A 25,826-nucleotide genomic window follows, 5' to 3' on the forward strand; every position below is an offset into this window, starting at 1 on the left:
ATAAGGCGAAGGAAGCAGACAGCAAACACAGTACCAGCATCGCCCTCAAGAAAAGACTTCTATCAAAGCCCTGCTACCAACTTGCATCTCACTGTATGACTGGTGTTGAACATATTCCATCTCCAATTTGGACTCAATTATAAGGCTTTAAATCTCTGCACAAAGACACCAAAAAAAAAAAAAATCACATCTAGTTTTATAGGCATTTAATAGTTTACCAATTGGTACAATAGGATTTTTTAATATGCAGAAAACATGAATAAATTTTGTTTTACACAGTCTGAGAGCAACAAATCTTACTGTAAAACACAAGAGCAATATTATATACATTCCTTTACTGATTTTTTAAAATTGTGTCAATATCTTCAGTTAACTCTTACAATCTGGGAACTGTTTTCTCCAATCACCACCACCTCTGCAACATTCATATGAAATCAATGCTTGCCTTCATGTCAGTGTCAGGATCAACTTCTAACCCGAAGATTTTGTGTTTGTTTCTATCATCTTCAGAGTGAGCTCTAGGGATGCCTGAAGGATAGGCAGGACAAGAAAGCAGCTACTTACATGATAGAGTGGAAAGATAAAAAGGCCAGTTCAGTCCAGTTGTGACTTGTAAATCCAGCTTGCCCTCCCCCCAACCTACTGGAAAAAAAAAAAAAAAACAAAACCCCAAAACCTTTTTCACCGATTTTGTACATGTCGCTTCTCTACCAGGAGATTCTTCTTTGCATCATCTAGATTAATTAACACATTGGACTTATATACAGCTGGACAGAAAGAGTAACCATTTCAAGTGCCTTTTCCTTCAACAATTTTAACTTCAGTTGCTTAAGGATTATCAAGCCACCACTGTCAACAAAACAAAATATCCTTTAAATAGTTTTTCTTTAAATAATTTTAAAAGAAAACTATTTAATGAGTGATTTTAACTGGAAGTTCACACAGAAACAGAAAGAGGCAAACAGGAGAGCAGGGCACTGACAGTAAGGAGACTGGGCTTAGTGATCTAGAGCCGAAGCTTCCAAAGACTACAGCGAGCGCTCCACAGCCTGGACGACTTGCTAACACTAGTGATTTTAGAGCAGTGCTCTGGGCACACCATTGGTCACACCACACATAGACAAAACAGGACGGTCTTAGTCTCCTAAAGTGCAAGATGCCATGTCAAAAAAGCAACTATTCTCCAAGCAATGTCTAAACCACAGTCTCTGTGGCTTGCACTTTCAAGAGTGCAGCTAGGACTTCTTGGGCACATTATTTAGGGTGGCACTGGAATGTCTGTTTTCACACACACACAAAGTCAAATAATCATCTGAAGATGCAATTCTACCAGCTTTTTATTTCTTAATGGCCAATTTGAGAAAGTGACAAAGCAGCAGTGAACCTCTAAACCAATTCGTAACTTCCTCTACTTACAATCCAAACCAGTAACCTCATCATTGTACTTATCCCAGGCAAGGCACAGGGTTAGACAGCAGACAGAGAAAACGGAGGCAACAGGAAGAAAGGGCATCAACAGGGCAGTGTCAAACAACAGTGCAGGAAACCGCACACCTCTGACTCCAGATCGTGGATGGATCGCTCTCCCCCACCCCCCTTCATTATTCAAACAGGGCTCGTTACATTTGGATCCAGTTGAGGACCATCCCTGAGATTCAGTGTTTGCTGCTTCTTAAATGGAGGCTGTCTGGTAGCTCAACTAAGCAGCAGGCTGTGGCAATCTCCCAAGTAAGGATAACTTTGTTTACAGAGTAATATTGTTTCTCCTCCTTTGTCAACGAAAGTCACTGTATGCTGCAGGGGGGAAACCCAGCGGACAGCAGCTTTGTTTCCTCCTAAATCGGTACCATTTTTTTTCCTTTATTGTTCGTAGCTATGAGTGATTTCTAGATGTTGTGGCTTACCCTTAAACAATTCGTGTTGCTACATGCTAAAAATGAATTAAAATACAAGACATTTATACATGTACAAACAAATGTTAAGATGCACCATTTCTATGTATTTATATTTCTTAAAATAGGACAGGAAGTAGCAGCAAACGAGAACAAAGATATCTTCCATAGCTTTTGTAGAAAAATCCAGTCAGAACAGCTAAAGGGAAACAAAAAAAAGAGACTTCTCAATGTGAGCAGGGTTGTGAGGCAATATTGTCCCAAAAGTTATTCTACTGTATTTAGGGAATTAGCTTAAGTTGTAATTTTTGTCTTCAAAAATAGCCTTTAGTTCTCAAAACACTTTTCCTTCCAGAGACATCTCTCAGGAATTATTAAAAACAAAGCAAACGAACAAAAAGACACAAGTTAGACGTAAAGCTGCTTCTAGTAAACATAAGGCCTAGTCTCTGTGTATCTATAGGACACTAACTCTAACCCTTTGTCTTTTTCAGGAACCAAATTTCCATTAAATGCTAAAAGGGACATTTAAAAAAAATCACATGTTACGCAAATGAATACAATGCAATTCAGAGAGTACATTTCTTTTGTTAAACTTTGTTATTTCTTTGTTCTGTTAACTTTTCAAATGACCTCAAAAAAAAGCTGTTGGTTAGCTAAGCAATGAAATTATGTATTTAATGATCTGCAATGAATTATTGTTTCCAAAGTCATAGATAAAAACTCTCTGAAACCTATTTGTAGTAACTTTGGATCACAATATACAATATATCAGGATGTGTAAAATGCTGAACATACGAACTGTGGAGGGGGAAGTGATCTTCCTTTTAGCTGGGAAAAATTCCCACAGAGTCAGACCTAGTTTTCAGAAGCATGAGGATCAAAATGGGCTTGTTCTAAAGTATGGTATTCCACAGCAAAATTTATTCTACTTGTATGTTTTAGCACTTCTGCAAAAACCCAGGACCCAAAGACATGGAGGTTGTATGTGTGTGATATACATATACAGACTTATCCACTTATAGATAGGCCCATATAAACATTTATATATAAACAAAAGGTGAAAACACAGTACATTTTTATGCATGCTCCATTAAACCCTGTCTTTTTTTTTAACGTGTAAGTTAAATACAGTTCAAATCAATATCAGATTCATGTTGAAAAGCAAACTGTTGTTATTTCTCCCACTTCTTTAAAATGGGCAAACATAACCTTTTCAGTATTTGTCATTATGTAATGCACATTGCACATCCCTAAAAAACATCAAAACAAATAGTGATTTGTACCATGACACACTCAATGGGAAGATTAAATTCTACTTGGAAATCACATCACTATACAGTCTAATAGTATGGAGAATACAACTAGAAGTGTGTCTAGTGTGAAAAATAGAAGCTTAGAGTATTACAGTGTTTTGTTAACCTGTTTACAAAGCATTAAGACCCAAATGAAATAAATGATTTGCTATTAGCTGCTGAGATTTTTCTTATTTGAGATTTAGTCATTTTCTTACATAAATATACCACTAGCCTCTGCATGAAAGGCTGCCAAAACAAATGTATCCTATTGATTTGGCAAATGTGTCATGACAAAAATTCCAATGTGTAATTCCCATTAATTATATAGATGGTTCAGAAGATTTTGAATTGTAGCCTTATCATCTAACATCCTTAAAGATTTATTAAGCACACTTAAGTGATGTTACATAGATACACATTTCAGAAAAAGCCCTAATAATCACCACTTTTCCCCAAATGAGGCCATCAAGTCAGGCACCAACAGCAGAAAGAAAAACAGGAATTAATAATCCAACATAAAATGACACTGTCAACTATTCAGTTTAGTGCCCTAGTTCAATTTATTCAACTTCTGCCTTCTTAGGCCTGGTGTGACCAATGCCAGCCCAGGTTTTTAAACCCTATGGTACTTCTAGACAACGTATGTAAATTTACAGTATACAATTTGGATTCACCATGCATGAATACTTTGTGTGTAACATTTAATAAGCTCAATCTACATCCAGAATAATTTACATGAAAGGACAATATTTATTTAAACAGAGCTCAATGGGGTAACCATGGTATCATCAGAGTGCATCCAGAGGAAAATGGGAGGAGGGGCCAAATGAGACTCAATCAACGGCACTCCCACACCTTTACTGTTTGATCTACACTGCCAGTAACCACATATGGTGCCGTCTTATGGAAATCTGAAAGAAAAAGAAAAGGCTTATTTTAAATTCATATAAAATTTTTAATAAGCCACAAAATAAGCAAGTCCAGGTATCAGGAATACTCATTTTTTTTCTGTACACACCCACCCCTAGGTTAGGGAAGCTGACATGTAATGATTAAATCCTGTATTAACACTTCAATAAAAATACCTACCCCTATTAACCCCCATCCCAACTAAAGCTGAATAAACACATCTAACAACAACAACAACAACAACAACAACAAAGGTAGCCTCAGCCTCAATGTATCTACTTACTTAACTTACTATGTTCCAGGCTTAGTACTAAAGCTTTAATAATCATGTTTAATTCTTGTAACAAATCCTACGAGGTAGGCATTAGCCCTATTCTACCCAGGCTTTACTTTTATCATTAGATCCATCATACTCTAGGTGTGTTATATTTTACTGTATTCAGTATCTTAAATTTTAGATTCAGGTCCAGATAATACGGAGGATATTTATTAAACATAACTACAATTCTGTGAGTTCTCAGTACATAATAGTATATACCTGCCACAGGAAAAAAGTCTGAGTAAGATTTAGTTTGAGAAACTTACAAACTAGTAGGGGAGGAAAATCACCCATCACAGTGGTTAGTAAGCATCCTCTTCACAATCCTAGTTTCCAAAACCAATGTTGTGCAATGGAGAAAGTAAATTTTTTATTATAAGGCTGATGATGGAGAGATATAGTTAAGGAAAGGAGAATTTAAAACAAAAGATAGGAATCCACAAAGTTTTAAAACTATCTTCTCTAGTCTGTCCTGAAAGCAAACAGTCATTTCTTACCTGGAAAATTCCACACAATTACATAAAACTGTTTATGCCTGGCACTCCAAAATCTAATTGCTTAGAAACCTCATTACTCATACATACCCAAGGAGGTAACAAAGTGTTCATGCGCATTGAGGGTCTTCATGCATCGCTTGTTCTTGTAATCCCACACACGTAGGGTCTTGTCATCAGCACAACTCAAAATAAACTTCCCCCCAGAATGGAACAGAACTCCACGTACCCAGTTATCATGACCCACCTTAAAAACAGAAAGGCATTTGACTTAAAAAGGAATAAAGTGTTTAAACAGCATCTAGGTAAATAGTCTTTACTCAAAGCGCTCTAAAAAAAAGGTCAATGCCAAAAATTAACCCCACACTCCAAAAGAAGTATAAGCAATTTTTCTAGATGAAAGGAAACTGGAAACTACTAAGACATGACCAGTAAATATCATGAGTGATGCTTGACTGCCTCCTGAGGAGTGGATAAAATAAAGTTATAAAAGACACTATTGGGATAATTGGAGAAACTGTGAATATGTAATATTAATGTCAAATTTCTTTTTTTAAAATCAACTTTTTAAAGTAATCTCTATGCCCAAAGTGGAGCTTGAACTTGTGGTCCTGAGATCAAGAGTCATAGGCTCTACTGAGTCAGCCAGGCACTCCAATGTTAAGTTTCTTGACATGAAACTTATAATCATTTTATTGTGGTTATACAGAATACCTTTATTCTTAGGAGACACGTGATAAAATTATTTTAGGCCAATTGTCATGGTATCTACAAGCAATGGTCAAACTGTTCAGCAAAATGTACACACATACACAGAAAGGAAAATGTTAGCAACTGGTGACTCTAGGTATTTACTGAATATCCATCCATCCAATTTATCTATTTATATCCCCTGTCCCAGCAGTTCCAGTTCTTGCTATTTACCCTAAGAAATAATGAAGAATGGCTCAGAGAATTAACAAAGATGCTCATCAAAGCACTGTATGTAATCAGTATAAAAGATCTAACACCACGAGCAAGTGTCATATATCTCCTAAATTAAAGGTTTGCTACAAAGCAGTATGTACAATATTATGGTTCTCATCATTTACATATATAAAAATCCCCCACCATATTCATATCACATAGAAATTAAAGAAAATAGCTTAGAATTGCACAGTCTACCTGGGTAGCCATTTAGTCACAAGTTGCTTTTTAAATATAAACCAATATTAATACTATCAGCAAATCAGTCATTCAGTGTCATTAGCCACGTTTCAGGAGCTTAATAGCTGCATGTGGCGAGTAGCCACAACTCTGGATAATATATATAGAACATCATCACGGGAAGTTCTACTAGACAGCCCTAGACTAGAAAAATATACTTGGTAGGTATTATTAAGTATGAGAGAGTGATGTAAGGGTGATTTTTTTTCTTTTAGCTTTCCTGTATATTTCTAATTTTTCTACAGTGTACATAACCAAGAAAGGGGAGTTAATTTTAAAAAGTGGGGGTGGGGGACACGCCTGAGTGGCTCAGTCGGTTAAGTGCCTGCCTTCAGTTGAGGTCATGATCCCAGGGTCCTGGATCAGCCCCATGTCGGGCTCCCTACTCAGCACAGAGTCTGCTTCTCCCTCCTGCCCACCCACTGACTCGTGTGTGTGCTCTTTCTCAAATAAATAAAAAATTTTTTTTAAAAATCTTGTCCTCTTATATAGTGACGTATAAAAGTCACCAATCACTAGAGGTAGAAGCCTCAACAAAAGTTAAATCACATTTCCAAGGCTACACCAAAATAAAGCAGTAAAAAGTACTCTCTCTTTAGCTGGAAAAAATAGGCGCCAGAAATCTCCAGGGAAATTAAGATAACCTGTGTTATTACAGGAGAGAAGAGCACATGCTTTCTTGCTTTCTTCTTTTTAAAAAAGATTTTATTTTCAGGGCACTTGAGCAGCTCAGGTCATGATCCCAGGGTCCTGAGATCCAGCCCCACATCTGGCTCCCTGCTCAGGGGAGTAGTCTGCTTCTCCCTCTGACCCTCCCCACCAACTGGTGCACACTCTCTCTCTGAAATAAGGAAGTAAAATCTTAAAAAAAAAAAAAGATTTTATTTTTAAGCAATTTCTATACCCAATGTGGGGCCCAAACTTTACAACCCCAAGATCAACAGCACCCATGCTCCACTGACTGAGCCAGCCAGGTACCCCATACATACTTTCTGATTTTAAATGTAGATCATCTTTTTAAATAGGGATATAGTATATCTGAAGTCAGCTCAGAATACTCCTAGAGAAGAGTTTAATTTTCTAATCAGTTTTTTTTTTTTCTAAGTAGGCTCCATGCCCCGTATGGAGCCCAACGCAGATCCTAAACTCACAACCCTGAAATCAAGATGTCACAAGCTTAACTGAATCAGCCACTCAAGCACCCCTCTAATCAATTCTTTTTTTTTTTTTTAAAGATTTATTTATTTATTTATTCAGAGAGAGCGAAAGAGAGGCAGAGACACAGGCAGAGAGAGAAGCAGGCTCCATGCAGGGAGCCCGACGTGGGACTCAATCCCGGGTCTCCAGGATCACACCCCGGGCCGCAGGCGGCGCTAAACCGCTGCGCCACCAGGGCTGCCCTCAATTCTTGATGATACTTCCTAAGTGCCTACTATATCCTACAGAGAGACAATCACTTCAAGGTATGGTTAGCACCTAAAGAATCTCTAAAACAAACATAGATGCCAAATTACAAAAACGGCTACTGAATTAATGCCCACAGATTCTCCTCGAACTTCCTTAGGCAAACAAGAATGTCCACAATGCTGTTGTATCATTTATATATCTTAATACCAAATTCTAGATGTTCCTAAAATGAAATACGCATTTCCAAGTCACAAAGCTAGGTAGGTAACAACATGAACATTAGAATGGTAAAATAAACCAAATAAATTGGACCATGTGAACAACAGATAATAGTTAAAAGGATTCATATTAAAATTAAATACAGTAAAATACAAAAACAGTTTAAAAAATGAATGAGTCTAGGGGTGTCTGGTGGCTCAGTTGGTTAAGTGACTGCTTTTGGCTCAGGTCATGATCTTGGGCTCCTGGGATGGAGCCCCATGTCAGGCTCTCTGATCAGTGGGGAGTTTGCTTCTCCTTCTCATCCTGTCCCTCCCTCCACCAAGGCTCTTTCTCTCTTTTAAAAAAAATCTTAGAAAAAAAAAAAAAAAAAAGGAGTCTATAATAACACTGCTTCTCTCCCACAGGAGTAATTTAAGTTTTAAAGATATAGTGAGCGAAGATCTCCCTCCTAGAATTAACTGGCTTTGTAGATCCTTTATATAAACATGACACTCTACAGAAATAATTTTCCTATCACTTTAATAATGGAATTACAAAATTTTAAGAAAAAATGTCTTTAGGGATCCCTGGGTAGCATAGCGGTTTGGTGCCTGCCTTTGGCCCAGGGCGCGATCCTGGAGACCTGGGATCGAATCCCACATCAGGCTCCCGGTGCATGGAGCCTGCTTCTCCCTCTGCCTATGTCTCTGCCTCTCTCTCTCTCTCTCTCTCTGTGACTATCATAAATAAATAAAAATAAAAAAAAATGTCTTTATAAAGAAGTTCTTTTAAAGCCTACAAATAGGGTACACCTGGGTGGCTCAGTTGGTTAAGCATCCGCCTTTGACTCAGGTCATGATCTCAGGGTTCTGGGATCAAATCCCAAGTCAGGCTCCCTGCTTAGTGGAGAGTCAGCTTCTCTCTCTCCCTCTATCCCTACTCATGTCTAGTGCACTCTCTCTCTCTCTCAAATACATAAATAAAAATCTTAAAAAGTAAAAAATAAAAAATAAAGCCTGCAATGATTCAGCTTATTTAGTAAGATATCATAAGGCATCTAACCCAACAAGTCATAAACATAGTTAAGATACAAAAGAGATTACGCAAACTTACGAGGGTCATAAGGCACATGCCAGTACTGACGTCCCACATCTTAATAGTCTTGTCTCTGGATCCAGACAGTAAGAATGGCCCAGGCTTGCCACTTTTTTTAGTCTACAGAAAACATACAAAAATTAAGTTTCCCATGTAAGAAGTTAAGTGAAGACTTTAAAGGACTTCTACCGATGATCTATATTCCCAATTTTTATAAAAATACAACTTTGGGAGACAAATAATATATATATTTACTACACACAACCTGATATTCTGAAATATATATATATATTGTAAAATGACCATCAAAATCAGGTTAATTAATATACCCATCACCTCATATAAATATTCCCACCCCCCTTTTAGGTGGTGAAAATACGTTTTTTTTTTTTTTTTCTTAAGCTGGTGAGAATACTTAAGATCTACACTCTTAGAAAAATTTAAGTATATGACACAGTATTTTTAACTACAGTCACCATGCTGTACAATTAGATCTCTTGAACTTATTCTTTGTATTTTTCTCTATCAAAATATATAGATCTTTTGACATATGTAAGCTGTTACACAGGAAGGTCCCAGATAATATAAAAATAGAACAGCTCCAGTAAGATTAGGATTCAGTTTCTGTAATACTAATGGCTGACAAGTTTGATGTTCAAGGCTTCTGTAATCAAGAAAAAAGTTTACAACTATTTATTTCCATCTATATAAAATCCACACAGAATCAAATTTATGACATGGCAAGTAACCACCACTAGAGGGCAGTACACAGAATTTGAAAATGCAACCAGCCAGCCAAAATATAGTTATTACGGAAGCCTCATTTTAGAAAAATAATTTTTGAGGGTGAGAAGGACAGAGACGGGGGGGGGGCGCACGTGGATTTTCCTCCTTCATTTATTAAAATTTTAAAATATCTACTACAATAGAGGGAGGGAAACAAGCCATAAGTGACTCTTAATGTTAGAGAACAAACAGGGTTGAAGGAGGGAGGTGGGTGGGGGGTGGGCTACATGGGTTATGGGTATTAAGGAGGGCACTTGTGAGCACTAGGTATTGTACATAAGTAATGAATTGTTGAATTCTACTCTAGAAACCAATATTGCACTGTATCTTAACCAAAACCAGAAAAAACAAAATCACCGTTAGGACTGTCTCTATAAAGAAAAAATGTGGTCAATTTTGGCTCATACAATTTATTCAAAGAAGTAATATTCTGTAATTTATTTTTAAGTTACTAACCATAAAGACTGAAATCATGAAAAGTACAAACTAAGGACCGTGAAGAAATAAAAAAAGAAAAACCTCCAGACTAGAAAACCCAAAAAAAGACTCCACCAAAAAGTTGCTAGAACTGATAAGCAAATCAAGTCAAGTCAGAGGATACAAAATCAATTTACAGAAATCCACTGCATTCAATAATGAAGCAACAGAAAGAGAAATTAAGAAAAACAATTCCCTTTATAAAGGGACCAAAAATAGTAAGGAATAAATCTAAAATCTAACCAAAGAGGTGAAAGACCTGTACTCTGAAAACTATAAAACACTGATGGAAAAAACTGAAGACAACACAAAGAAATGGAAAGGCATTCCATGTTTATAGACTGGAAGAACAAATATTGGTAAAATGTCTATACTACCCAAAGCAATCTACACATTTAATGCAATCTCTATCAAAATACCAACAGCATTTTTCACAGAACTAGAAAAAACAATCCTAAAATGTGTATGGAACCACAGAAGACTCCAAATAACCAAAGGAATCTTGAAAAACACAAGCAAAGATGGAAGCATCCCAATTCCAGACTTCAAGTTATATTACAAAGCTGTAGTAATCAAAACAGTATGGTACTAGCACAAAATAGACATAAAGATCGATGGAACTGAATGGAAAATCTAGAAATAAACACAATTATATGGTCAATGAATCTTTGACAAAGCAGGAAAAAATATCCAACGGGCAAGAGTCTCTTCCACAAATAGTATTAGGAAAACTGGACAGAAATGTGAAAGAATGAAACTGGACCACTTTCTTACACCATACACAAAAATGAATTCAAAATGGATTAAAGACCTAAGTGTGAGACCTGAAACCATAAAAGTTATAGAAGAGAGAATTGGCAGTAGTTTCTCTGTCATTGGCTATATTAGCTTTCTTCTACATTGGTCCTCTGAGGCAAGGAAAACAAAAGCAAAAATAAACCACTGAGACTACATCAAAGTAAAAAGCTCCTGCATAGCAAAGGAAACAATCAATGAAACGAAAAAGGCAGCCTACTGAACTTAATGGGAGAAAGTATTTGCAAATGACATATCTGATAAAGAGTTAGTATCCAAAATCTATAAAGAACTTATACAGGGCAGCCCCGGGGAGCTCAGTGGTTTAGCGCCACCTTCAGCCCAGGGCCTGATCCTGGAGACCTGAGACAGAGTCCCACGTTGGGCTCCCTGCATGGAACCTGCTTCTCTCTCTCTCTCTCTCTCCCCCCACCCCCCCCGTCTCTCATTAGTAAATAAATAAAATCCTTTAAAAATATATATATATATATATATAAAAAAGGGCAGAAGACATGAACAGACAACTATCCAAAGAAGACATCAGATGGCCAACAGACACATGAAAAGATCCTCAACATCACTCATCATCAGGAAAATACAAATCAAAACTACAATGTGATACCACTTCACACCTGACAGAATGGCTAAAATCAGTAACAAGAAACAGGTGTTGGGGGATCCCTGGGTGGCGCAGTGGTTTGGCGCCTGCCTTTGGCCCAGGGCGCGATCCTAGAGACCCGGGATCGAATCCCATGTTGGGCTCCCAGTGCATGGAGCCTCCTCCCTCTGCCTGTGTCTCTGCCTCTCTCTCTCTCTGTGTGTGACTATCATAAATAAATAAAGAAAAAAAATATATAAAAAAAAAATAAGAAACAGGTGTTGGTGAGGATGTGGAGAAAGGGGTGGGTGAGAATGCAAACTAATGTAGCCATTGTGGAAAACAGTATGGTGGTTCCCCAGAAAGTTAAAAAAAGAACTACTCCATGATCCAGTAACTGGTCTACTGGGTATTTACCCAAAGAATTAAAAAACAAAAACAAAACAAAAACAAAAACAAAAAAACCCACAAAAAATACCCACACTAATTCTAAGGGATACATGTACCCTTATTTATAGCGGCATTATTTACAAAAGCCAAGATATGGAAGCAATCCAAGTATCCATCAACTGATGAATGGCTAAAGATCTCTCTCTCTCTCTCTCTCTCTCTCACACACACACACAGGAATATTATTAATCCCTAAAAAATATAAAGAGAATGAAATCTTGCTGTTTGCAACAACACGGATAGAGCTAGAGAGTATAGTAAGTCAGAACAGCATAGTGAAATAAGTCAAAGGCAAATACTGTACATTTCACTTGCATATGGAGTTTAAGAGAAATAAGCAAGCAAAGGGAAAAAAAAAAAAGGAAAGGGACAAACCAAGAAACAGACTCTTAGCTTTAGAGAACAAACTGATGGTTACCAGAAAGAAGAAGGGTTGGGAGGATTGGTGAAATAGGTGATGGGCATTCAGGAGTGAACTTGTGATGAGCACCAGGCAATTAAGATAAAAACTTAAACAAATAAAACTCCAGATTCAGCTAGTGCTTCTAGTGTTCAAGAGTATTAAGAGGACTCCATATGAAATAGCTTTTGTTAAAAACAAATATTTAAGTAATGAACTGCATTCCACCATTAATTTACAAATAAAAGAATTACACTCATTAAAGGCTATTCTTCTAAAAGATAACTTTAACCTCTCCCATGAGTTTTACTTTGCATTGGTATACTAACAATGGAATTTCTGATAAATTTAATGACCATTTTTACTCTTCAAGAGAATTTCTGATAAATTTAATGACCATTTTTACTCTTCAAGAGAATTATCCCCAGCACAAATCAAGAGTCAGCGGACAACAATAATAACCATTGGTTAAAAAATATAAATACTTTTGCAAGTTTTGAAAGAGTAAAGAGTTTCTAGATTCAGAATTTTGGGATGCAGATTTGTCAATGCATTAATTGCCCTGAAACCAAGAATCAGAAAAGTTATCTAAGTTCTTATATCAACAATAAAATCATGAAATAACATATAAAATCACATACCTCAGATCCTGTTGCTTCAGAGATGGAAGAATATGAGCTTTCAGGAGCCCAGGAAATACATTCTACCACATGCTCATGTTCTCGAAGTTCAGCCTTGCATTCCTTTGTTGCTACGACCCATACACGCACAGTCTGATCATTGGAACAGCTGGCTATCAGAGTGCCATCCTGATTTGGCCGCACCATACGTACCCATTCTCTGTGTCCTGTGAATGTCTTCACACAGTAGCTGTCAAAATAAGTAATAAATTTACATCATGAATGGCAATCGTTGGGACATTTCCCAGAAGCAATATAAAACTAGCTATGCATTGGAATGAAGAGGTTGGCAACAAGTTAGAGTAATCATATACAAGTCAACAGAATAAATGTACATTCTTGGTTAATAAAAGATGGGGAAAGGCTGGAAAATCAAACATCAATTGAAATATACTGATAGGAGTATCATTAAGGAGCTAACCAATCAACACATCCGAGAAGGTAAAATATAGAGAGAAAATCTTTCAAAACTAAACACACACACACACTAACAAAAATATTTATAGCTTTGTTGGGAAAAAGGTACACTCTACTAATTTGGGTAAAACCAGTAGTAGGTTAAGGTTTTATATTAAAAATTGGGTCATTCTAACCACAATCAAATTCAGCCTAATAAGGGAATATCTGCATATATATTATTTACTTTTTATTTCAACCCAGAGAAATCACCTTAAAAGAAGACCACAAAGAAATTAGCCATTGAATAGAAAATGGCTCTCAAGAACATGGAAGTTTCTTTTTTAATTTCCCTGTTCCTTTTTGGGAAACATTTAGAGATTAAATCCTTGTTTTAAAGTATATGACACAACCGGCACCATGACCATTCTGGGTTAAAGTCTAAATAACTGGTTCACAATACATTTTGGTTGTTTGTTTAATATCTCTTTAGCTGACACCTTTTCAACTAAACCTACTCACCCAGTTTGCACTTCCCACATTTTTATAGTTTTATCCCTTGAGGCAGACACTATATGATCTCCATTGGGCATGATGGCTACTGAAGAAACATTGTGGTCATGGCCTAAAACACACAACACAGCAACGTATTAAGTGATATATCACCAAGAGCAACTAAACCTCAGTTTACCAAGAGATTTCACCATCGGATTTCAAATACTGCAGCAACTTTACACACACTGGGTTTTATATAAATTTGATAAGAAACTTGGATTTACACACAAAAAAGTTAAAGAATTAGCAACTTAATAAAATAATCCATAATGAAATAAGTAGCTGGCTCAATTTATGATTAAATTTCAACCTATACAACTGTTTTAACATCACAAGGCATATCATCAGCATTTGAATATACTAATAATATGCTTAATGTTTATGTATGAATACTAGAAACATAATTTCCATGGTTGATATCCTAAGATATAGGTTGGAAATAAGATTTACAAAGCTAAACAGAAGAATAAGAAAAATGAAGATGTGGTTCCATATTTAAAATAGTGGTTGAAAATTTCATTTTTGTTGTTGATATCCCTGGGGGTAAAAAAAAAATGCATTAGTCTATATGCATTATTCACGTTTCTAATTAGGTATTCTTTATGGAAAAAGCCCTAAAGAATCCTCATATATATTATTTTAAGGAATATACAAAGGTTGGAAAGAACATTTTTTTTTTAAGTTTTGAGTATAGTTGTCACACGGTGTGTTACATTAGTTTCAGGTATACAACACAGTGATTCCACAAGTATATACATTACACGCTGTGCTGCCATCTGCCACCATACGCCATTAGAACATCATTAGCTATATTCTTTATGCTGTGCCTTTTATTCCCTTGACCTACTCATTCCATATCTGAAACCCTATTATCTCCCACTCCCCTTCTTATTAAAGTCAAAGCAACAAGATACAGGCTACTCAAAGAAACACAAACACTAGATTTTATGAAAGGATTCAATTCTTTTATGAAAGAATTCCTTTAACTGGCAAGATTCCCATTTAATTTGAGGGGAAAACACTCTTCAAATTATACTTTCTATGTAATCACATAGCTTATATCACTACATTATCTATTTTAAAAAACCTCTTATTACCAACACAGCATGTGTTCCTTATGTATCTTATTCCTTATCCAAACATTCAAATTATATCATGTTTAAAGAAAACAAAAATCCTTAGTGAACACCTTTTATGTGCTAGGTACTAAACCAAGATGATTCATGTATACAATTCCATTTTATCCTTACAACAATTCTATGATAAGTATTATTATTACTTCTATCTTGCAGGTGAGTTGTTGAAATTTCCCAAAGCTACAAGTAAACAAGTAAGAATTTAAACCCAGATATTTGATTCCAAAGCCCATGTCCTTTCCACAAAGCCAAACCGCCTGAGAACAGTCTATGACAAGACCCAGGAAAACCACCTAACATTGAGATACGTGGAACATCCTAACATGAGCAAGAAATGCTAGGTTCCAGCTTTCATTATACCTATTCTCTCTGGACTTCAGTTTCCCAAGTGAGAAAAATGAAAAACAAAACAATCCCCAATAACTTCATTTTCTTTCTTTCTTGAAGACAGACGTCCCCGCAGTTTTTCTTATCCAAAAATATTCCTGAAAATGAATTAAGTATTTTATATAAACCAGTACTAGGAGATAAAACCTCATAATTGAAACAACTCTCAACTACTGTGGGCTTATCTTATCCATGAGCTATCTACATCATACATTCTTCCACTGATACAATTAAGAAATGCATATAGGAAAAAAAAAAAAAAGAAATGCATATAGGGAAACTGTATATTATTAAAAAACAATATTCTTTTCTCTGGAATGTCATGTTACAAATCACTATCAAAATACTATCCTCTATACCTTACCGTGCATGGTTCTGATGCATTCAAAGCCCTGAAAATCCCATAGTTTAATGGTCATATCGGCAGAACAGGAAGCCAGAAGCTTGCCACTGTGGTCAAATGAAATATCCTGTACAGAATCTGTATGCCCCTTAAGAGTTCGCTCAAAATCTCCAGTCTCATAATCCCACACCTGTCAAGATTTCAGAAAGTTAGTTCACATCAACCCATCCCTTCTTTCTCATTTCATGTTAGTACTCAGGAGACCAGCATGAGCAAATGACAAAGAGTAACTGTCTTAGAAATAGAACGCATCTTCAAATATAAACTGGTCTTTTTTTACAGAGAAAACTGAAGTTATAATTTTTAAAACAGACTTCTAGTACCACATTATCTACCATAAACGTAATTGTGCCAGTGAGTAGGTATATAAAGCCAAAAGACAAAGTCCCTTCCCAGGCTTACAGGAGACCAACAGACGTGTAAACAAGTAAATTTAAGGACAAAAATTTTGGGGGTGGTTATGACAGGCATCTCTATGTAAAATATTAGAGGACAATAAAGAGCACTCAATTATAATAGACAAGCAGTGCTCAGATGTCTAAGAGGCAAAGATAGACTTCACAAGATATTATTGTCCAGGAGTAGATTAACAAAAGCAAAGATCATTTTGATGCAAAAATGGGAAGTCACTGACACATGAGAATTCTTTCAAGATAATAGATGTAATAGGGCAGCCCCCATGGCTCAGCGGTTTAGCGCCGCCTTCGACCCAGGGTGTGATCCTGGAGACCCAGGATCGAGTCCCACCGTCGGGCTCCCTGCATGCAGCCTATTTCTCCCTCTGCCTGTGTCTCTGCTTCTCTCTCTGTGTGTCTCATGAATAAATAAATATATTTTTTAAAAAGATAATAGACATAATAAACTTTCAAGAATAAACATTAGGGGTGCCTGAGTGGCTCAGTCAGTTAAGAATCTGATTCTTGATTTCTGCTCCAGTTGTGATACTGGGGTTGTGGGATCGAGCCCTACATTGGGCTCCATGCTCAGCACAGAGTTTGCTTGTCTCTCTCCCTCTGCTCCTCCCCTTGATCATGATCTCTCTCATTCTCTCTTTCAAATAAGTAAATAAATAGGTAAATAAAATCTTTATTTAAAAAGAAAGACTAGGGGGACGCCTGGGTGGCTCAGCGGTTGAGCATCTGCCTTTGGCCCAGGGAGTGATCCTGGAGTCCCAGGATCAAGGTCCACATCGGGCTCCCTGCATGGAGCCTGCTTCTCTCTCTGCCTATGTCTCTCTGTGTGTCTCTCATGAATAAATAAATAAAATCTTAAAAAAAAAAAGAATAAATATTAGAAACAAAACTTTCTCTCTGGTAGTCAAATGCTACTCTGAAGTTCAATCTTTCCTGATACCAATTATAAGCTCTAAAATCAAAAGACTGGTTCCATTCTTCCTACGATAGGTTCAAATTCATCTGTAGTAGGATATATATCAACCAATTTAAAGAAACTTAAAAATGCATTTTAAAAACTTGGAAACAGGGCAGCCCCGGTGGCTTAGCAGTTTGGTGCTGTCTTCAGCCCAGGGCCTGATCCTGGAGACCCGGGATCGAATTCCGTGTTGGGCTCCCTGCATGGAGCCTGCTTCTCCCTCTACCTGTGTCTGCCCCTCTCTCTCATGAGTGAATAAATAAAATCTTTTAAAAATAAATAAATAAAATGAAAAAAAAAAAAACAAAACTTGGAAACAATCTAAATATCCAACATTAAGAAAATGTTTAAGTAGATATAATGAGATTTGCAAATATAAGGAACATGTGACACATATAATACAATAATGTAATATTACGTAAAAAAGAACACAAAATTACATGTGATCACAACTATATAAAAACTCACCTAAGAAAAATAAACCATGTTCTATTTTTTTTTTTAAAGATTTTATTTATTTATTCATGACAGACAGAGAGAGAGAGAGAGAGAGAGAGGCAGAGACACAGGCAGAAGAAGAAGGCTCCATGCAGGGAGCCCGACGTGGGACCTGATCCCGGGTCTCCAGGATCACACCCCAAGCCCAAGGCGGCGCTAAACCGCTGAGCCACCGGGGCTGCCCTAAACCATCTTCTAAAAAACATTTCCTTTACAGAAAATGTACATACCCAACTCAATATAAAGATTTTTTACCATATAGTCAAGTACTTCTTAATAGAAGTGATCTTTTTTTAAAGATTTTATTTATTCCAAAAACAAAAAACAAACAAAACAAAACAACAAAAAAGGTGGGGGGGATCCCTGGGTGGCTCAGTGGTTTAGTGCCTGCCTTCGGCCTAGGGCATGATCCTGGAGTCCCGGGATCGAGTCCCATGTCGGGATCCCTGCCTGGAACCTGCTTCTCCCTCTGCCTGTGTCTCTGCTTCTCTTTCTCCCTCTGTCTCTCTTATGAATAAATAAATTAAAAACATATATTTCAAAAAAATGTTTATTTATTCATGAGACACACACAGAGAGAGGCAGAAACACAGACAAGAGGGATAAGCAGACTCCCTGTGGGGACCCCAATTGCAGGACTCGATTCCAGAACCCCAGGATCACAATCTGAGCTGAAGGGAGAAGTCCAACCACTGAGCCGCTCAGGTGCCCCCACAGAAGTGATTTCTAATTTCGCATCTATTTTATTAGATTTATCCTGAAATACTGTTTTTTTTTTTTTTTACTGAGGTTTTTTGATACGACCAAGTTGCATTTTATTTTTATTTATTTTCCAAGTTGCGTTTTAAAATTTCAATTTTCAAATTATTCATTGCTACTTTATAGAAATACAATGACCCTTTGTTTATTAACCCTATAACCCTTATATTTAAGAGATTCTGTTACATTCAGCCATAGTTCTGGCAGCTTTTTTATAGATTCTCTGAGTTTTCTACATAGATGATCATGTTGTCTCCAAGAAGAGACAGTTTAATTTCTTTCTTTCCAATTGACATATCTTTTATTTCTTTTTCTGCCTTACTGCACTGACAAGGTACTTTTTTTTTTTTTTTTTTAAGGTACTCTTTTACAAACATTAGTTTAAGTGATTGAGATTGAACATCCTGGCCTTGGTTCCTGATCTCAGGGGGAAAGCATTGTTTTCCACCATTAATTATTATGCTCAGATATTTTTAACCTTCTATCAGCTTAATGACGCTCCCTTCCTAGCTTACTTAGAGCTCTGATCTTGAATGAACGCTGGAATTTTGTCAGATACTTTTTCTGAACCTATTATGTTTTTTTATTGATGTGCTGTATCACGCTGATTGATTTTCCAGTCTTGGAAATCAGGAACCATTCCTGCACTCTGGGATAAACCCTACTTTAATTAACCTTTTTATAAATTGCTGCATTTAATTTGCTTATAATTTGTTAAGGATTTTGCGTATGTGTTCATGAATGGTATAATACTGGACAATGGGTTTTTTTTTTTTTTTGAGAATTTTTTTTTTTAAAGATTTTATTTATTTATTCACGAGAGACACAGACAGAGAGAGGCAGAGACACAGGCAGAGGGAGAAGCAGGCTCCATGCAGGAAGCCGGATGCGGGACTCTATCCTGGGACTCCAGGATTATGCCCTGGGCTGAAGGCAGGCACTAAACCGCTGAGCCACCCAGGGCTCCCCCTCATTTAGTATCTAATGACACCAAGGTTGTAGATGAATATCTTACATAATAAAAATAAATAAGGTGTGATCTTGCAATTCAGTTTCAGTTAACTTTCCATGCATTCGTCAAATAACACTGTAACATTTTCTCTAAAATAAGTATACCCAGAAAATGGTCTCTTCATAAATGATAAGCAAACAAGGTATTTTAGTGTTAGTCTGTAAACATCAAGAATAAATAAAAATTAATTTTTTTCTTTTACTTCCACATGATTATATAAAAATAATAAACTATAATGTATAGCAAGGGCAATAAAAAAAAATCCACTATCCTACCAAAGACATGGTTTTTCCATTTTAAGTATAATGTTTTTAAGTATAATGACTCTGTGTACTTCACTATCCCATTTCTCCTCTGCTTCTCACCATAAGTATTTTTCCATGCCATTAGAATTTGCAAACATGTGTTGTTGGGTTTTATTTTTAAGTAATCTCTACACCCAATGTGGGGCTTGAACTCAAAAGTACAGACTTTTTAAGCTCTTCATACATTCTGCTGAATTTTTCTCTCATAAGATTATATTTAATGTAATGAAAATGCCTGCTTTATAAATTCTGATCACCACTGGGAATTCTCATCTAAAAAGTAAAATATACTGATGACAGATTTGAGATACAATATTAATATATTTTCTACTATTAGTAGCAAAGCCAAAACTTGTGTTACTGGTTAGTCATTTTTCTCTCTTCTATGAATGGTCTGTTCATATCCCACAGTTCAATTTTCTATTGAGATGATTACTGTTTTTCATATTTGTTTTGAACTTTTTATTTATTTGAGAGACAGAGTGAGGAAGAAGCTGACTCCTTGCTGAGCAGAGAGCCGGACATAGGTCTCAATCCCAGGACCCTGAGATCATGACCTGAGCCAATGCAGACACTTAACTGACTAAACCGCCCAAGTGCCCCTGTTTTGAACTCTTTATAAAAAGTTGGCAGCCCTTCATCTGCTCTGTTAGTTGAATGCATTTTTCAGTTTTGATTGTTGTTCATTTTTTAAAATATTTAAGAATAGTTCTACATGGCAATCAGAAATAACATTTCAGGGCAGCCCGGGTGGTTCAGCGGTTTTGCATCGTCTTCAGCCCAGGGCATGATCCTGGAGACCCGGGATCGAGTCCCATGTCAGGCTCCCCGCATGGAGCTTGCTTTGCCCTCTGCCTGTGTGTGTGTCTCTCTCTGTCTCTCATGAATAAATAAATAAAATCTTAAAAGAAAAGAAAAGAAAAGAAAAGAAAGAAATAACATTTCAGGGCAGCCCTGGTGGCCCAGTGGTTTAGCGCCACCTTCAGCTCTGGGCATGATCCTGGAGACCTGGGATGGAGTCCTGTGTCAGGCTCCCTGCAGGGAGCCTGCTTCTCCCTCTGCCTGTGTCTCTGCCTCTGTCTGTGTCTTTCATGAATAAATAAATAAAATCTTAAAAAAAAAAAAAAATTTCAAGGGGTGCCTGGCTGGCTCAGTCGGTGGAATGTACAATTCTTGATCTCCAGATTGTGGGTTCAAGCCCCACGCTGGGTGTGGACATCATGTAAAAACAAAATCTTTAAAAAAAAAAAAAAAAAAAAAAGAAGGAAGAAGAAGAAGAAAAAGAACATTTAAAAAATTTAAATGATGCAATTAAAAATACCATTATGAACCATTCCAATTATCTATCCTACATTTTCCCTAAATTATTAAAGTTTAAAGACTGATGATATAAATGAATTACTCTAAAAGGAATAAATGTTTTATTTACCAAATACACAAGGGAAATAATGTAATAAAAATTTTTGTTATTGTTAATTATAACATTAGCTATATTCTACTAGGCCCTTACCAACTACCTATATCTGTCAGGCACTATATATGTACACATTACTTAATTTTAAGCAAAACAATCTTAATAACATAAAAATTTTTCATCTTTCTTCCCAAAAAAATGAGAAAATTGAGCCTTAAATATATCATGTACTTTGTCCAAGATAGTCACAAAATTACACAAAAAATTCTATGCTCTATGTTGGGTTTTTTTGGAAAGTAGATCCTAGGTTTTACCACAACTGAGAAGCAAAAGTATGGAAGAAGAGTAGAAAAACGATTTTTTTTCCATTCCACAAAATATTCATAGAAGTAATTTATTGAGAAAAGAAAGCTTTATGCATAAGAATGAATTGAACATTATTTATGATAGTAGATGACTGGAAATGACATAAAAAAGGAAAATTCATGGGATCCCTGGGTGGCGCAGCGGTTTGGCGCCTGCCTTTGGCCCAGGGCGCGATCCTGGAGACCCGGGATCGAATCCCACATCGGGCTCCCTGTGCATGGAGCCTGCTTCTCCCTCTGCCTGTGTCTCTGCCTCTCTCTCTCTCTCTCTGTGACTATCATAAATAAAAAAAAAAAAAAAAAAAAAAAGGAAAATTCATGGTACTGAAAAACAGCTGGCACCAAGTACTCCTTTAATATCTGGTCAGTACTATTTTAAGCAGTTTCTACATATTAACTTATTTAATCCTACCAAAAGCCCTATGAGATAAGTATTAATTATCTTCATTTTATAGACAAGGAAAGAGAAGCATAAAAAGTTGTAATTTGCCCATGATCACATTAATTTTGAGTGATGGGGTCAGGACTTGAACCAAGAATATTAACTATCCAACTATATTGCCTTCACATATAAAAAAAACAACTAGCTTAAAATCATTAAAAATGATTCATCAGAAACAAAGAAACTGGGCAGCCCTAGTGGCTCAGTGGTTTAGCACCGCCTTCAGCCCAGGGCATGATCCTGGAGACCTGGGATCGAGTCCCACGTCGGGCTCCCTGCATGGAGACTGCTTCTCCCTCTGCCTGTGTCTCTGCCTCTGTGTGTGTGTGTGTGTGTGTGTGTGTGTGTGTGTGTGTGTGTGTGTGTCTCAGGAATAAATAAATAGAATCTTTTAAAAAAAAAGAAAAGAAACAAAGAAACCTATTTCTAAAATAAATTTAACAAAAAAAAAATACAAAACTAAATACAATGCTTTTCATTAATGAAAAAGCCACGTGCACATTAAGAGTAAATGGAAGTAGAACTATTAAGTAGTTGCTGAGCTATGTGGCATAATTGTTATACACACAAATTTAAAAACTTCCAATTTGAACATTCTGGTTTTCTTTTTAAGTAGGCTGCACACCCTACATGGAGCTTGAACTCATGATCCTGAGATCAAGAGTTGCATACTCTACTGCCTGAGCCAGCCAGGGGCCCCAATCTGTAATATTTTAAAGTTCACTCAGTTAGATACATTTTAAGATGGGACATTTACAGTTTTGCTTATTCTTATACCACTGCTGCAAAATCAGTAATTAAGACTAGGTTTTGGGGCAGCCTGGGTGGCTCAGCAGTTTAGTGCCGCCTTCAGCCCAGGGCCTGATCTTGGAGACCCGGGATCGAGTCCAACATCGGGCTTCCTGCATGGAGCCTACTTCTCCCTCTGCCTGTGTCTCTGCCTCTTTCTGTGCCTCTCATGAATAAATAAATAAAATCTTAAAAAAAAAAAAAAAAAAAAGGACTGGGTTTTTAACCTAGTCACCCTTATGCCTCATGACAGCAGTAAAGTTTTACAGTACACAAGACTATCATGAAATCAATAATTTAAATATATGTCTACATATATTTGAAAAACAGCAATGATTAATCTATTTGGCATGTAATCATTTCAGACTCTATAGTACACATAAGATTTTAAGATTCTCTTCCAATTTCTCTGCAGCCCATCCCATGGGATGGAAGGAAGCTGCTGATTTAGAAACTAAAGAAACCATATAAGGAAAACAGAACAGAATGTTTAATTTGAAAAACAAATTAAGTAGAGTTGCATTTAAGTCATTCCAGTATTTTTTACATTGGACTGCTGCTAGATGATGATACATATGGTCTTAGCAACTTACTCACATTTTCTTAGTAATACCTCTATAAATGAAACTTTTTAAAATCTAGAGCTTAATCTGAAATAAGAGAGAAACCTATCTAAACCTTTTAACGGTTTTATTTATCTTTCTGCAGTTAGTTTATATATAACCGTTACTGTATCATGTCTGGATCAAAGGGAATTATAAAAGCAACTTTTTTTCTGGATTAAAAGATAAAACATCAAAATGTGTAAATTTATTGTAAAAAAATACAAAAATGAGAGAAATAGATAGCTTATAAAGTGAAAACCTCCTACATTCCCACATTCCTGGGGAGAACTACTGTTTGGAATCAAAGCTAGTATTTAAAATACATCAAGGAGAATCCAATTTCAGTTAAGTCCCCTACAAAATTCTTTTGCAGAATACATGCACCCCCTAAAGTACTAGTATTGTAATCTCGTATTTTCATCTATTATCTCTGCTTAAAAGCAAGGCACACTTTTATCTTCATTCCCCAAGAACAAAAATTATTCAAGTACTAGGTGACCCATGGTCTAACACTAAATTAGTGACACCCAATTTTCTCAAATTTATCAGTAAAAATCAGAGATTTTTTTAAGGATTTTTAAATTTCTTTTACCTAATTAACTCTAATGCTTTTAACAGTTTTGTACAGTACTGTACATCTTTAATTTTGAAAAAAAAATTACCTTAATTGTAGCATCCTCTGAAGCAGAGACCATAACACTGAACACAGGATGGAAAATTACTCGAGTGACTGGACTCCTGTGACCACTCAATGCATATTTTTCTGGTGGACGGGGAATCCACTCTTTTGGGTCTCGTTTCTGACCAAGGGGTCCACCTGACGTAAATTCTTCTTTTGCTTCATTTAGTTTTGATTCTAATTCCATAACCTTGAGAAGAAACACAAAGTTATATACAGATAAATTCCAATAAAAAGAATATATTTGATATGTTTAAAAACTGCCTTTAGTTTGCATCTGTGTATGTAGGATACTTGAAAAAATTTCAGTAATTTACAAAGCATTCAACAAATTTAACTAAAAATGATCTATATGATAATATCATCAAAATTTTGTTAGTATAACAAAAATGGAATGAAAAAGATTCACTATGATTGTGTCAGCTACTTAACTAAAAAAAATTTCAATATATATCAATTAGAGGAAGAGCAGTGCAATAAAGCTAACATTTATTGAGCATCTGCGTGCTAGGTTAACTTTTCTAAGAGCTTTTTATGGATTAACTTACATTATAACAATGTTATTTATTCTAACTTTGGCTACTAAAAGTATAAATTAAAAAAAAAAAAAGTATAAATTTAGGGCCAGAGTAATATTTGTTGCCTTCATTTCACAGATAAAAATAAAAGCGCAGAGATGAAAATGACTTCTCTAAGAGCACACTTTAGTGCCCTTTCCCCAGCATCATATTGGCTACATGCTTTCTTCCCATCTAAATGCACAAATGAGTTTTTTCAGTATCAATTCTTTGTGAAGTCAGGGTTCTGTAGATTCACTGGAGCCAGTATCTGGGTTGCATTTGTTAGCATGTATCAGCAATGACCTGTCTAGGTCAAAGATTTTTTTTAATGCATTAAAAATTATTTTTATTGGCCATGCAGAATAACTGATGTTAATATTTTCAGAAAGTTTATGTAAAAATCACTCTAAATACAAGTTACTTTATTTATTTAATTTTTTTACAAGTTACTTTAAAGAAAGAAGACGGAGATACCTTCTTTTGTAATCTAATAACAGATGTCCATTTTTTTTCCAAAAGACCAGCATATTTCTTATCTAATTCTTCATTCTAGAGAAAAAAAAAAAAAAGAGAGAACCTTTTGACAAATGGCTCAAAGTCATTCAGACCTTTCACCTAAAGCCCAAATGTTACTAAATATATGATTATAGAAAAAAAAGGGAAGGGGAGTAAAAACCCAGGGCCAAAGTAAACCACATAACAAATGATGAGATTTGTGAATAACTGATAGGACTGTTAACAAATGACACATGAGTAAAATCCACTTATTAACTATACTATGAAAAACTGTAAAAAGGCAAACATACCATATCTAATTCAGCTTCCTTTTTAAAAACTGAATATGCCTCTTCATAGCCATTTGAACGAAGATAATCTGCTATAGCTCGATTTCTGAAAAAAAAAAATTCAAATGACTTCTAACAAAATCTGATTTTTAAAAAAAATTTTATTTATTCATTTATTTTAAAGAGAAAGAGTGTGTGCGCATGCAAGTGGGTGGAGAGGCAGAAGGAGAGGAACAAGCAGACTAGGCTTGATCCTAGGACCTCGAGATCAAAATCAAGAGTTGGAAAGTCAACCAAATGAGCCACCCAGGGGCTCCACAAAATCTGATTTCTATATTAAATATTTAAAATCTCATAA

At 36.0% G+C, this 25,826-nt stretch overlaps 1 protein-coding gene across 5 annotated transcripts in view; it reads right to left on the reverse strand.

Moving 5' to 3' along the window:
• Window positions 1–191: 191 nt before the first annotated feature.
• The window catches only part of PAFAH1B1 (platelet activating factor acetylhydrolase 1b regulatory subunit 1), an 82,798-nt gene continuing 57,163 nt past the window's right edge, over window positions 192–25,826 (reverse strand). For all 5 annotated transcript variants that reach the window (XM_072779015.1, XM_072779012.1, XM_072779016.1 and 2 more), the window contains 9 exons: window positions 25,490–25,574; window positions 25,158–25,232; window positions 24,107–24,313; window positions 15,846–16,014; window positions 13,926–14,028; window positions 12,969–13,197; window positions 8,840–8,941; window positions 5,003–5,159; window positions 192–4,101 (listed from right to left, as the gene is read on the reverse strand). In XM_072779015.1, the coding sequence (XP_072635116.1) occupies window positions 4,028–4,101; window positions 5,003–5,159; window positions 8,840–8,941; window positions 12,969–13,197; window positions 13,926–14,028; window positions 15,846–16,014; window positions 24,107–24,313; window positions 25,158–25,232; window positions 25,490–25,574 (1,201 nt within the window). In that variant the 3' untranslated portion in view covers window positions 192–4,027. The remainder of the gene's footprint in view (window positions 4,102–5,002; window positions 5,160–8,839; window positions 8,942–12,968; window positions 13,198–13,925; window positions 14,029–15,845; window positions 16,015–24,106; window positions 24,314–25,157; window positions 25,233–25,489; window positions 25,575–25,826) is intronic.

Source organism: Canis lupus, chromosome 16, assembly GCF_048164855.1.
Source record: "Canis lupus baileyi chromosome 16, mCanLup2.hap1, whole genome shotgun sequence".
Taxonomy (NCBI): domain Eukaryota; kingdom Metazoa; phylum Chordata; class Mammalia; order Carnivora; family Canidae; genus Canis; species Canis lupus.